The following is a 15,258-nucleotide window of genomic DNA, read 5'->3' as shown; positions in this document are numbered from 1 at the left end:
TTTATGTTAGTTCTAATACAATGAATTCATACTTATCTTAACTTTAAATTTTGACGTGTTTAATAATTGTTTTAATATATGTTTGTTAACAATTTGGCTCCTTTATAAAAAATTTTGCCAATAGGTTTTTTTGCGAGTCAATTTGTAATATTTAAGATTTGTATAAAAATATTTCTTCATCAATAATTTTAGAAAAAAAGTAGTTAAAAGAATGGATTCTGATCACTTAATGCTATTAAAATCCCTAAATACATTGGTTTCCTATTGCTGATATGGGATTATTTAACTTGATACTTTTTATTCTAATACAATTTAATTTCAAAGTAATGTAATAGCCAATTTAATTCAGTCATTAAATATTAGTCATTTAATTCAGTCATTAAACATTAAATACAAACTTTTCAGATTCTTACATTTAAATAAAACTTAACAAAATTTAAAAATTGCTACAGGTAAAAATGCGTACATATTAAAGATAATCAAAACTTAGAAAAACAATTGTTAGCAAAGTTGTTATCATGATGCTTATGAAATTTTTAATTTCGTTATTCCTTGATTTTGAAATCTATTTAATAAAACTTTTTTTTGTGCAAATTTTATTTAACAAATTAAGTTTAATTAGTATTTATATAATTTAAATTGAAAAAAAAAATAAAATAGAAAATTGTTGTTCATTAAAATTATGTTATTAAGAACAAGAAGAATAGCAGGAAGAAAAGAAAATTAAGCCACAAAGAGTATATTTCTTAATTTTTTGTCTCCCATTGTTAGGAATAATTGTTCTGACCTTTAAATTTTTAATAAACATATTTCTTGGAGCGGGGAGTAAAATTTCAATTTTTAAGGTACTAGTCAGACTAAAATATTTGTTCAAAACTTACTTTTACAAAAAATATGAACAATTGTTAACACATATAGTCTAAAGAACATTTTGGTGATCAAAACCATAAGAGAATATAAAAAATTTGAATTATTTATTGCAAAAACAAAAAAATATTAACTTAAAAAAGGTTGTCATAAAATTTTAATGTTTCTTTATAATTCACAAACCATTAAATCATAATAATACGGATATCAGATATTCCAATACTTTTACCATTTTTTAATTTGTTAGGGTGAAAATGTCTTTGGAGATATGCAAACTCTCAATTTTATTTAAAACAAAACATTTTACAAGATAAAACTTACTGGCCAGTCCTAAATATTGCCTCGCCAATGGCGAGTGGAAATTTCACTCCTTGCTTTAGAACATATAAAATAAATGGCAATTTCTCATACACTTTAAAAAGAAATAAGACTAAAATTATATTTCTATTCTGAAACTCTTATGAAACTATATGACTTTTTAAAATTTAGGTAAAATTTTGACTTTTGTTCATTTGAAGATCACATATTATACATAGTTACTATAAAATTAATTGCTGAATGTATTTATAGTTTCAAAAAGACTAGTTTTTTTTTTCTGACAGAAACAAATTATAATAGTGAAAATAAATTAATGTTTAGTATATTTTTATCACTATCTTTACTTAATCTTTTAAGATTACATAATAAATATTTCTATCTTTTAAACTCAATGATTTCTGATTTTTAAAATGATAATAAGTTATCCAACTCCTTTCAAATGAATTATTATTCTTTTTCTTGTGGCTTCCTTCAATGGTGTATACATATATAATTTTTTTTTTTTTGAAAATTCAGGACTTGTAAGTAAGTTAAAAAAAAGTAATTTCATATATATGACAGAGATAATGATTTTGTCTCAAATAAATTCTAGTTTGTAAAATGTTACATGTGATCATGGAATACATTCTGACAACCCAAAGACTGAATTTTTTGAACTATCTAAAAATTTGCCTTGTGTCAATCAGATATGCATAATGTGCAAAAAAGTACAAACAACATTTGTGGAAATTTTGTCAACCATAGCGGGAAATTTTTTTTAATATTACTCATTACGAAAAAAAAGTTTAAATTCCCATATAGTACCCTGCTGTCAATTTTAGAAAATTCGTACACAACAAAAAATTTGGCAAGTCAATAACTAGTTTAATGTCTTCAAAAAATTGCTAAATTTAAGAAATGTATGCTGGTATATATAATAATCAATATGGAGTTCTGTAAAAATTAAAACACTTTAATTTTTTAATTGAGATGTGTAAGTAAAAAATTAAATTTTATTTTATACAATACTGGTGACAATGGAAGCGTAATATGCTTGTTTCGTTTGTAGAGCAAGTTAATTTTTTCCCTTTTTTTATTCTTATATAATTATTTATAGGGTTTCATTATTGCTACTATGATTCATTATTTTCAATGTTAAAAAAAATAATAAGTAGTAAAAAAAATATATAACAATTTGAAAATCTGAAATACGACTCAATAAAATTTTTATTTTACTTACATTATATTTGAATTTACTAATATTTTGAAATGATTCCAATTTTACTGGCAAGGTGTTTAATATATATTGAAACAAAGAGGGGAAGAGATTAGTGCTCAAAACATAAATTTCCTTCATTAGAGGGACAAAGTAATGTATCTGAATTCTTTCCGACATTATATTAGTCATAATTTTGAGTCGCACAGTATCATACCTTTACATCTAATTTTTAAATTAGTACTCTTCAATGATAGTATAGTAATGAGTACCTGAAACTCTAAAATACTGCTTTGAATAATATTTTATTTGGAAAATAAGTAAATTTAAAAAATTAGTGTACTTTACATACAAGAACCACTTAAGAAATGACAGTGCCATTTCTCCTATATAAAAAATAATTGAGTAAATTTGTTGATTATGTATTTATATTTATGCACTGTAAGTTTGTGCATAATTTCAGCTCTTCACAATGTTGGAAATATTAACTTCGTTCTTTATACACGTGGTAATATTTAAGGATAGGTAAGAACTAACTTATTTAGTAAAAGTTTACTGATAAAACTTAGTATCAATTAAAAAAAACTTGATACTTTTAATGTCAGATGCCTATCAATATTAATGAATAAAATACATGAGAAATTATTAAATCAAACACGCATGACATCCAACATTCTACATATCATTGCATTTATTTCTTTTTGTTAGTAGTCAGTATTAAGAGAATTTTCAGAAGCTTATTAAATTTTCTTTCTCAGATCATATCTTATTACCTTACTATGATTCTATTTTATATTCTAACTATTTAAAACCTATTTAACGGTTTTCCAAAACAAGAAATTTTTTATGAAGATTTCAGACTAACAGCACATTGCGAACTGTCACCATAGACATTCCATTTAAAGTGACAAGATATTTCAGTTTCACACTGCTTAAGCAATAGTGCTGGCTAAAAGACAGCTTACTTTCATATATAAACATAGTTTTACATTTCATATGGTTTGTAATATTTTTGAAGTAAGTGATCTAGGCTGGTTCAGGGCCGGCCCTAGACATTTTGACGCTCCGGGCGAAACCTTAATTTTGCGCCCCCCCCCGTTTTTTTTTAAAGTAAATCTCATGCGACCATATCAGAAAGTCAAGAAGACATTGAAAAAAAATATTAAAAAAAACGTTTTATTAAAAACGCAAGCAACAGATAACAAGATAAGCAATTTAGCATTTACGGCAAAATAACAAAGATTAAAGTGTAGTAATGCTAACTAAACTAATATCCCATATTATAAATAAATTCTAACTAACCAAAGTAATTAAAATGCCCTTTTTCTAACTTTTCTTTCAGCAAACTCACGAACCAGTGATTTCAAGTCTAATTTGTCACTAATTTGGTGTTCTATAGCTATCATTGCCAATCCATTGAGACGATTTTGCGTCTGCATCGTTCTGAGATAATTTTTTATTATTTTTTGTTTTGAAAAGCTTCTTTCCCCTGAAGCCACAGTGACTGGCAATGTAAGTAGGATTCTTAATGCTATGCTGAGGTTTGGTGCTAATTTAAGTGTAGCGATAAACTTGAGAACTTCAACAGGGGTTTCCTTTTTTGTTAATAATGACGAAACAATGCTTATTTCATCGGCTAGTTCCAGGGCGTTAAGATCGCTTGAATTTCCATCAGTTAAAACTATTTCCAAATCTTTGCAATGAGCCAGTAGCTCATTTCTGGGCATGTCTTTTAGACCAAAAATATTATACAAAAAGACCAAAATATTATATAAACCAAAGTATTATTTAGACCAAAATATTATTTAGACCAAAAATATTATATAAAATACAATCAATTCTTGAAAGGCGGGGGTTGAGTGGTTTCGTCATGTTGAATTGAATTCAACTAGGTTTTGCCTTAATGTTTAAATATATTATATTATTTGAATTATGTGCTTAGAAATAGAAATGATAAATTCCGCCTGCCGCCTCTCAATCTTGTTAATTATCATTTTGGCGCCCCTAGGTCATTGCGCTCCGGGCGGCCGCCCGGCCCTGGCTGGTTACTATGTTCGAAAGAAGTACAAATTATCTCGTAACTGTTGTTTATTTATGTAAAAGATTCTTTTTAAAAAAATCCAGTCATCAAAATTGTTATTTAAATTATTGACACCCTGACATAAATGAAATAACAGTTCAAATTGTTTATAATATAAAGAAATGAGGAAGGTAAAATGTTAAGTTTTTCTCCTTTGTTCTGTAAAAGTAGTAGAGTTAATTTCTTCAAAATAATAACCTTATACCTATGCTTTTTCATTTTGCTGAATTAAAACAATAACAGGACTTGTATAGACATTATTTACATTGTATTGTATCTTTCAATGAAAAAAAATAAATTCCTTGCTTCTGTTATAACAGAATTCCATATATATACCATCATGTAATTTGTTTGATCCCATAAAATTTAAAAAAAAAAAAAAATTGCCATACTACTGTGTATTATTTTAATACCATGATGGAATTGAGTGTAAAAATATATTAAATTAACTGATTTCAGCACTAATTTAATCTTACTCCTTGTTAAAAAGTAAATTTGCCTTACAAGCCCTGAGGCAGAATTTTTTCGAGCTATCTGCGACAAAACTCTAGCACTAATATCTTTTTACAACATATTTTTAATAATAACAAATATATACATTATTAATTTAAAATAACAAAAAAAAAAAACTATTATATATTTTTTAACTTGAACATGTAAAATATTTTTATTCCTATATTATGAGTGATATTCACAAATTTTATTTGGGGGGATATTCACTACTATGGAGAAATCAATAGCATTCGATAGAATAAAATCAATAAATTCGATAGAATCATTGCCTTAAAAAGTAAATACTCAAATTTACGATTCGAATTTCCCATATTGTTTGAAATATATCGGGATATTTAAAAACCACATGAAAACCAATATCAATAACTGCCAAAAATACAATCGAAACATTACATCGATCTACAATACTATCGGCGTAAATTGACCGCGTCAAAAAGTGATTATTTGAATGAATCATTAAAATATTATGTGTAAATTTGTATAGAAAAGAAAATTGCTTTTTCTACAAGAAAATAATTTTTAGCTTTTCAAATGAAAAATCCTTCTGCAACGTTCTCTCTGCCGTGTCACTGCTATTCTGCCACGGGGCTTACAAGAGTATATAATAATGCAAAATTATAGAAATATATTAACAAAAATTACTTATACATCTACGCTCAGATAAATTTTACTAGGAATCAATAATTGTTAATTATTAAAATTTAAGCTTTGAGTTCAAACTCTTTGGAATTCTGTTTCAAGCATTGCTTAAGAAAGATTTCCATATTATGATTTGTGAGCTTCCAGGCAGCAGTCCACAAGAAACTAAAAAACATCACAGGAGACCAACTGAAAGGATATAACCAGGAAAATCTCTAAACTTTTTTTCTTTTAAACAGCAAGTAAATTCATTCGGATACTTTGGCGATTATAGTTATGTCACATCTCGATACAAAAATATCCTTTTTTTTCTAAAGAGAAGTGATAAAACACAAGTCAAGAGAAATTAAGTTTTAAGATAATTTTTTAGTAAGCAACATGACTAATAAGAAATAATAACTATTTTTATTTAACATTTGCTTTGCATGAACTTTTGTTGTCTATTCAGATAATTTAAATATAAAGAGAAAACGAATAAATCAAAATATTGATAAGAAATTGGTATAATTCAATACAAAGAAATGGAAAACACATTGAATGCATTCACCAGATAAGTGTTCATTGATGACTTCTACAAATAAATCAAATATGAACTTAACAAAACCAATAAAACTGCTCAGAAGCAGAAGACATTATTTAGACGAGGCATAATAGCAATCACAGTTTACTTTTTTGCATAAATCGTAGTCCATTCTTTAGCTATATTGATAGCATCTTGCTCATTAAATTTCCACTGCTCAGCAACATCATTAGCTAATGGATCATCTGGATTTGGTGCGCTTAACAGGGCTTGAACGGACAGAAGAACAGTTCTAATTTGAAGAGCTGGACTCCAATTATCTTTTAATATATCTAAACAGATTCTACCAAGTTTATCTATATTAGGATGATAAATCTTAGTAATGAATCGAACTTTGGGTGGAGACATGGGGTATTCTTCTGGCAGGAAAAGTTCTAGTTTGAATATTCCCCCTTCAAACGGAGAGCCCTCAGGTCCGGCAACTAGAACGTGAAAATACCGAGCATTGTTTTCATCGGGTACAGCACTAATTCCAGGGACCGGGTCTGACAACAAGCGTTGTGTTTCTTTCATGATGCGGCGAGTTGACATTTTGGACAAATAAATGTTCTATTTAAATAAAATTGTGCGTTAAAAATACGAAGGTTTCAAATAATAAATGATGCTCTGAAATGATCAATCTGCTGTAGTGTTTATTTACAATCAATTAAATTTCTTTAACACAGATTGACTTGACATTCAAAAACTTCAACACCTCCGGTGATCGGCCAACATCAACTTTTGTGTAGCTGAGTTTTTAAAGGTGTTGCCTACTTTTACTGAAAAATATATGTTATAATAAAAATTACTAAGAAAAAAAAATATTGCGTTGGCTTTTAAAATATAGTTAAGTAAAAATCATCTGTTAAAATTCTTACAAAAGTTAGTTAGCATTACATAGAAATATTATTTATTTTTTAAAAATACATGTTACATCTCAACCGTGTCCGTTACCATAGTAACACATAAGGTAAGGTGGGAAGTTTGCGGAGCTGAATTTAAGCAATTTAAATAGTATTCTGCACAGAATGTTTTACTATTTTTAAATTAAAGTTATAGGATGTAACTGACAAAAGAAAATGGATTCTCATTTGAACATTCCAACTGTTGATATAAGTGATTGAAGATAAAATATAGCATTTTTTTTATTGATTTCGAACATTATTAGTTTATATTGAATTGTCTTTTGCATTTTATTCTAATTAGCTAGTTATTGATGGGAAGAAATATAAATTTGCTATCTTACAGTGATTTTATCTTCATGCTTGTTTCATTCATTATAAATTACATAATAATGTTAAAGTGTTCATAACCCTACTTCGATATATTAAACTATTTTCTTGTTTTAGGATTAACCTTTGCAATTAAAAAAGTAATGTCTCAGAGTTAAGTGTCCATCGAAAGGATAAATATGCAAAAGATTGAAAATTCTAAAATTATTAATTTTAATTTAAATAGTTAAAGCATTGAAATAACTTAATCACATTGAAATAACTAAGAAAATAAATAACTAAATGAATTTGCTTTCATAGCACATAGTTGCTAAAATTCCTTAATGAAACAGGCGGAAAATTCTTAACAAAAATTTGGCACTGTTTTATTATCCTAAAAAAATGTGAGGATCAAGTAGTTTAAGTTTAAATCTAACATCTTACACATGAAATTTTAAATTAAAAAACATTACTATAATATAAAAATAATGCAACTGAAAAATGGGGGATATTTCCTTATCGTGATCTCCCAACTAAAATCGCCAATGTGCCCAATAAATTTTAAGGTAGCAAATTTTTAAAAATATAAAAAACATGTAGATTTTTGCCTGTGGGTGGTTAGGAGTTATACCTTTTGAGTTGGTCCCCTTCTGTAATTTTTTAGTTTCTTGTGAGCCACTTCCCGGAAGTTGCCAAAACTTGGTGATTATTCTGCCACAGATCACAATATGGAAATCTCTTCGAAAAGTGCATAGTCAGAAATATTAGATTTTGTAAACACATCTATTTTTCAAATTGCTGTATTCAGTTGCTTGCAAACTTCAAAGGGAGTTTAGAAAAATAAAAAAAAAGCTTTTGTTTCTGAAAGCATATGTTTTCATTAATGATCATGATCAGTCAAATCTTAAAAGATTTTAAGTGCATTCCTATATTGGTACCTATCCATGCTAAATTTGCTTCTAAATTTGAAATTAAAAGAAAAAGAATTGTTTCTAAATTTGTAAATGATTTGAATTAATTTGCTCCATTGCTTCATTTTTGCACTACGTTAGTTACTATATCTGTTTATAATTTTTTAAGGTCGTGTGAGGAAATATTCTTTGGCTGATTTGGATACTATTGACTTTTCCACATCTGATGATTTAGCAATTGTTGTAAGCATTTTATCTATTTTTCTCTTTAGCCAGCTTTTAAACTTTGATTTTGCAGTTCTCTTTTTCTTAGTGACATTGATGTTTATGTTCTTTTTTTGTGCCATTTCTATAAAAACCTCTTTGATATTACTACGAAGTGACTGGGATGTTTTTTTTCTTCATTAAAAATATGTTTATATCCATAACTAAACAAAAATAATCATGTATTATTATTTAATTAAACAAGGCAATATTTTAAGCTATAAATTTTGTATGTACAGTACTCAAATGGAAAAAAGGACCACTCTGAATAATTTTTGATCTAATGACTGGATTTTCACATTCTAGGACTTAACACATGGACATGTTCTTAATGACATGAAGCGGTGACCTCAAATTAGCTAATTAATAATTGGACACAAAAACATACTTTCTATAAGTAAACATACCTTTTTTTGACGGATTCGGATTTCTGACCCCCAAATTATAAGGGATTACCTCAATCTGGGAAATTTGAACCTAATAGTTTAGTCGAGAGAGTAGTTCAAATTTTAGACTCCCAAATCTTAATTTTACTTTTTGTGTATTTCTCCATATCTTGTTAAGTTTTTACACACAATTAAAAATTTTGTTTATCTCCAAGATAATTCCATGCAAAAAATAATTTTTAGTAAGTATTCATTATTTTTTTATTAATTTATTTAGTAACAATAATAAGTAATTGTTAAAAAATATTTTTTAATAATTATTTATTATTGTTTATTATTTTATTTAATAATAGTCGAAAAAATTTTGAATTGTAAGGCATGCAATTTTTTGCATAATTTTAAAGAATGTAATTTTCATGGTGAAATAGAAAACTTATTCAAAATCAATCGAGAAAATGAATTTAAATATCTGACTTTTTTTTAAAATTTTGAACTGTTTGACCGATTTTGCTCAACTTTTGTATTTTGACATGTAAAATTACATTCTTTAAAATGATATAAAAAAATTGTGTACCTTACTTTCAAATTTTTTTTGACTATTCTTGAATAAATAAAAANCATAGAAATTTTTATTCTTGAATAAAAAAAAAAAAAAAAACGAATATTTACTGAAAGTTATATTTTGCATAAAATCTTTGAATAAACGTATTTTGTAATTATGTAAAAAATTTTTTTTTTAATTCTCTTAAAAAGTTCTTGAGATATAGCGAAATAACCAAAAAGTAAAATTAACATTACAGGCTACAAACTTTGGAGCTTTCTCCTGACCAAACTATTGGGACCATATTTCCCAGACAGATAAAAATCCGAATCTATCAAAAAAATGGAATGTTTATTCAGAGAAATACGTTTTTGTAACTTAAAATATCGTCTGCCCTTATTAATTAGCATATTTGAGGTCACCACCTTAAGTCATTAAGGTTGAGTCTTGGAACATAAAAATCCAATCATTAGATCAAAAGTTAATCAGAGTGATCTGTTTATTTTTGGCGCACCATACAGTATTTCATGCAATATTTTTTTCTGTTTAAAAGAAACCTAATTAGTTTTTTTATAATTCATTCCAAGCATATGTTTTGGTTAGCCTAAATTAACAAGTAAATTAAAAAATAAATTGTCTTATAATATCAATATGTTTAAAATATGTTCATGGTAATAAATATTTGTTTTCATTTAAAATTGGACACATGCTTTTTTAAAGGTTTCTTTAGAATATAACTGAGTAAGTCCATTGAAATGAGGGAAGAAAAAATGATTTTAATAGTTATTATTTCTCATACCTGAAAACAGTATGTGAATTGAATCATATCTGATGTTTATAGTATAAATGATTTTAATCTCAAAATTTTGAAGTGTTGTGGATAAAAACATATATCAAAAACATAAAGATAAATATATCTTTCTCTAAAATATATAATTTCAAGATAAATAAATGAACAAATTTGCTACATCATTAACTTTTTTAAATCATTCCTATTGACTAACTTGATCTTTCTTAAAAAAATTTCATAAAAAAGATGTGTAATGAAAAATATATATGCTTTGTAATGAATATTATATACACTTGGCTGCATGTTTCATACAGTAAATAATAAAGAATAAATAATAAATTGAATAAGCAAATATTCTTCTATATTTATCTGACATTGATTTAGAGCCGTCACCAATACAAGGGTTTTCAAACGATAGTGTATGTGTGCTCATGGTGCGTTTGATCAATTTTAATTGGCGACCTAGACAGCTTGTTTATGCTACTAATGTTAAATGAAAATTTTCCCAGTAAAAATTTTATACAATTGAAGAAATTTTAAAGAACTGCAAAGTTGGTTTTTCATCTTGCTATTTATATTATAATGCAAAACCAAGGAAGAACTTTTTTTCTGCTTTTGGCAATTTTATACTCTATATTGGTTAACTTCTTTTCTAATTTTTTCCATTAATTTGCAATACTTTATGATTATTTTTTTTAAGGTGGAAAATTTAAGAAACATTATATCATTGGAGTTGAATATAGAAAATTTCTGGAATGAAGAAAATGAACAGCTTTTGTGGCAATTTGTTATTGATCCAGAATCACTTATTTTAAGCTGTTATTTTTCTGATGATAAATTATTTGTTACCTGTGACGTTCCTAGGGTAAATGTAACAGAGTTATTTTGGATCATTAAAGCCTTCCCTGAAAAACTTTATTCATCTGATTATAACACCAAGTTATTATTTGGAACTGTCAAAGCACCTATATTTGAAAGTTTATATTCTTTGTTCTCACATTTATATGCTCCTGTGTTTTTCAAAAGTCAAGATTGGTCAAAATGTATCCTTTTGGTTTACATATATATTTTAAGTTTTTTTTTTTAATGGCAGTTATACTTAAAAAAATGAATAACATTTGAAATAAAATGTTAGCTTTTGAAATTAGTAATTGATCAAGATAATTATTAAATTATTTGATTGTGGAAATACTTTTATTATTTGTGTTATCATAATGTAAATTTGATATTGTTATTAATAAGGTCTTTTTCGGTTATTGATTGTACAATAACAAGCCATAACAGTTTAATAATTTTCTTTTAACTTATAAAAAATTTATTATATTTTTGTTTGGAAGTTCAGTATTTATATAGCATTTTAAATTGTTCCTAAAAAATTACTGACTATATTTTTATCATCCAAATTATCTTCACATTATCCAGTCACCGATCCAGTCACCAGTCACTCTTCTCACCAATTGAAAAATTTTGTGATTTCTTTAAAAAAAGGGTTGTTTAAGTTTTAACTTGTAAGGCTCTTCTAAAGCAAATAACGGTGTAAAAAAAAGCTTTTACTGAATGTCATTCACATGTTTGCTGTTCATTCAAAATTCAAAAAATTCTTCAATTCAAAATAGATGTACATTCAAATATGGATGTACCTATAATTTTCTCCTGTCCACTATAAAAATTCTATTATTAGTGCTAAATACATTCCATTATATAGAAATAAAGGTTAAATCAACATTTAAAATGCATTTTCATGCTTGTGTGTAGAAACTATCAGAGGTAGAAACTATCAGAGTCGGAATGATGAAACTGGAGTTACAGTTTCAAGCAAACAAATTGATTAAGAAAGGGTTTATTATCCTCTCAGTTAATATTCAATGATTTACAATCATTACATTGTGATTTTGTGAAGGAAGGAAGGCAGTTCAAATATTCTTGTATCAATTGCTTTTTTTCATATTGTTTTCTGCTCTGGCTGGCTCTCAAAAAGGATTGCGAGTCTCAGCTGCCTTTTTTAAAGCATTGCAGATAGACATTATAGGATTGAGATCTAAAGACTTTGTTGGTCATTTCATGCAACAAATATATACTCTTTTTTAAAAATTGCTTTTAAAAGAATTGTTGTCTATTGAAAAGAAAATTACAGTTATCTGTACTCCTGAAAGAGTAAACAAACTAAAATTGAAATACGGAAAGGTAAGCATGAGGTTTCAAGATAACATCCTTGTACCCTACACAAGTTACAATTTCTTTCAAAAACTTTTATTAGTGTGCCATAGCCAATATGATGCTTGACTAAGCCATCTAAACATCATTGCCATAACAGTTGATTTCTCAGATATTGAAGTATAGGTAGCTTGTCTCTGGCTCTTTTCATATTAAAGTATAGATTAAGGGCACCCTACTTGCCTCCAATTCCATGAAATCACCATTATAACACACTGGTTTTGATAGTTTGAGAGGCTTGTAAACATTTCATATCCCCCAAATTGAAAACAGTCCATTGTAAACGTTTAATTTACCCCAAAATTTGGATTTTGTAACTTCTATTTCATACTTTTGGACTACATTGGATGTTACACACAAAAATTTCGTGTCCATTATTATTCTTGGGTGTTTTGTTTCGAATTATATCAACTTATTTTCATACCCACTTTCAATGAAAAAGGTCTACCTGTCTTAAAGCTTTTGACAAAATAAAACTATTCTCTTAATTTTTAGCACCAGTATCTATTTTTTTAATGTTTCAATAATGAGCAATATCTTTTAGAGTCCTTAACTTTTTTAAAGGTATTCAAACAGATTATCAAAATTCTTTAACAGAATTCTTGTCTGAGCTTTTCCATATGAATAATGAACTTTTTGGCAAAGTTATATTTTATGTTCCTGAACAAGTGTTGCACAAAGATATTATCACAATCCTTGATAATAAAGAACTTCTAAATCAAGTAGAAAGTTAGCTTTATTCTTGACATAATTTTCACCATTTTAATATTAAGCCAATCCATCTGAATTCAGGCATTAGCTGATTAAATATGCCATATAACCTTAATTTTTCATAATTAATTAAAACTGATTTGAAATTTTAGTGTATTTATTTAGTTGTTGATTGGATGACCATTGTGACTGGTTGCCTAGGGCCAGTGACCTGCTTTACACGCCCCTGTTATGACCTGACCTGCACCGCCTGAATTGAAGTGGAATGGCTCGATTATTATTTTTCATTTTCTTACAAAAAAAGGAATTCTCATTTAAAATTATTCGTTAGTACTAATTAAAAATTGCATTCTTAAAAATTATTTTTAATGTTTAACCATACAATTTATCAGACTTCAATCTTCAAAATGTTTTTAACTCAAAATATGTAAAAAGAGTTTTCTACCTCTAGAATATTTTGTCTTCAAGTTTTTATCTTACCTTTCTTTCACATTATTCAATATTTTTTTAAAAGGTAGTTTTTTATTTATTACATTTTAAGTTTAATGTTTCTACAAGTAAAATGATTTCTTTTTAAAAAGCATCAATTGTTTTATTCCCAATGTAGAAGCTGTTATGCAGTGGATATGGATATTTGTAACTGTTTTGATGAAACGGAATTCTGATACCGCAGAAAACAGGGGACCTTTAGAAGAAATTGAATTTTGGGAATTAAAGCACTCTGATCTGAAAAATATATTGTCTCAACTTGATCGTGATGATGTGAAATTATGCATTGAGGCACTAAAATCAGCAAACTTAGCCTCATACTACAAGTTTATTGAACTTAAAGATAATTTGTTGGTAATTTAAATTTTTTGAAAATTTAAATAAAATACTTTATTATGTAATCTTCTAATTTTATTCTATTTCAGTAAAATAAAAAAATATGGATCCTCGTTAGTTTGTATATATTTTGCTTTTTTAATTAAGTTTGTCTAAATATCAAATAATTCTTTTTAAGTTTTTGGTAATTAAAAATGTGTTAAATTAAAGTATTATTTACTGAAAATACTAGTGTTGTGAATTATATTTTTTTTTATTGATATAGTAATATATTTTTACCGATATTTTAACAACCTTTTAACAATCAACCTTGAACTAAAGGTGGAAGTTTATTGCTTTTCTGTCCGGCTAACAGATATTTCTCTTTAAAATTCAATTGATAAAATTAAATAGATTAGATGGTTGCTCGGGAAATATTTGTATCAATTTGTCCACAAGAATTTGACTGTTAAAAAAACTCTAAAATAACATTACATTCTTTTAAAAATCTACGAATTTTTTTTAAATTAAAAATTATCAAATTTCTTGTTGAGCTCCAAATGTAAGAATAAATAATAGTTGTTTTCAATTTATAATTTATCTAAACTTCTTGTTGTGCGTTTTTTGATGAGAAATAATTTATCTTTTGTTATTATCTATAAATTCAATGTTTATAACTTTTTTTTTAAAAGGAAAAATGTGACTGCTTAAAATATAACAAAAATTTAAATGAAGAAAAACCAATAAAAAATAAGACAAAAAACGCAATAATAAAAATAGTAAAGTTTGTCTGCTATTTTTATGTAATACATAATTTTTTATTTTATTAATATTTGGGTCCAAAGATAACTCCTTTATCTTTATAATTATGTGTTGTTTTCATTAATTTTTTATACTTTTTTAAATAAAGCTATTAAATTTTTTATTTCAAATGTATGTTACTTTTTTGTTTATAGATCTAAATTAAATTAATTTGCTTAATTTTAGGTTGAGTTTAATATTGCTGTAAGCAATATCAAATTTTTATCTCTTTTGAAAGATACTTGTGTACTTCTACGAGAGTCTGCAATGACTGATATTCCTAGTATTCTCCCAAAATTACTGGATTTGACAAGAATTATTTGGAACAACTCTTCATATTATAAAGACACTATAATGTCGAACTTACTTGGAAAGGTGAATATCTTATTTAAGAAAATTCCATTTCTTATGTGTAATTAATACTATATGTCATATTTTGATTTTTAAATCGGTG

General features: G+C 26.5%; 2 protein-coding genes across 2 annotated transcripts in view; one reads left to right on the top strand and one right to left on the bottom strand.

Annotated features, from left to right (window-relative positions):
• Window positions 1–5,998: 5,998 nt before the first annotated feature.
• Window positions 5,999–6,936, bottom strand: LOC107449020 (ubiquitin-conjugating enzyme E2 N). The gene has a single exon (XM_016064412.3). The coding sequence runs from the start codon at window positions 6,721–6,723 to the stop codon at window positions 6,277–6,279; it is 447 nt and encodes a 148-aa protein (XP_015919898.1). The 5' UTR covers window positions 6,724–6,936; the 3' UTR covers window positions 5,999–6,276.
• A 187-nt stretch (window positions 6,937–7,123) lies between these two features.
• LOC107449003 (uncharacterized) overlaps window positions 7,124–15,258 on the top strand; it is a 36,896-nt gene continuing 28,761 nt past the window's right edge. The window contains exons 1-6 of the mRNA XM_016064395.4: window positions 7,124–7,287; window positions 8,463–8,536; window positions 10,975–11,317; window positions 13,053–13,217; window positions 13,807–14,042; window positions 14,991–15,179. Of these exons, the coding sequence (XP_015919881.4) occupies window positions 7,251–7,287; window positions 8,463–8,536; window positions 10,975–11,317; window positions 13,053–13,217; window positions 13,807–14,042; window positions 14,991–15,179 (1,044 nt within the window). The 5' untranslated portion in view covers window positions 7,124–7,250. The remainder of the gene's footprint in view (window positions 7,288–8,462; window positions 8,537–10,974; window positions 11,318–13,052; window positions 13,218–13,806; window positions 14,043–14,990; window positions 15,180–15,258) is intronic.

The sequence above is a fragment of the Parasteatoda tepidariorum genome, chromosome 4 (assembly GCF_043381705.1).
Source record: "Parasteatoda tepidariorum isolate YZ-2023 chromosome 4, CAS_Ptep_4.0, whole genome shotgun sequence".
NCBI lineage: Eukaryota > Metazoa > Arthropoda > Arachnida > Araneae > Theridiidae > Parasteatoda > Parasteatoda tepidariorum.
The sequence above is the reverse complement of the archived record's forward strand: the minus strand, read 5'-3'. Positions and strand labels throughout refer to the sequence as shown.

Bases quoted from the DNA above. Each gene is read 5' to 3' on its own strand.
- LOC107449020 (XM_016064412.3), bottom strand. From the start codon at position 6,723: ATGTCAACTCGCCGCATCATGAAAGAAACACAACGCTTGTTGTCAGAC.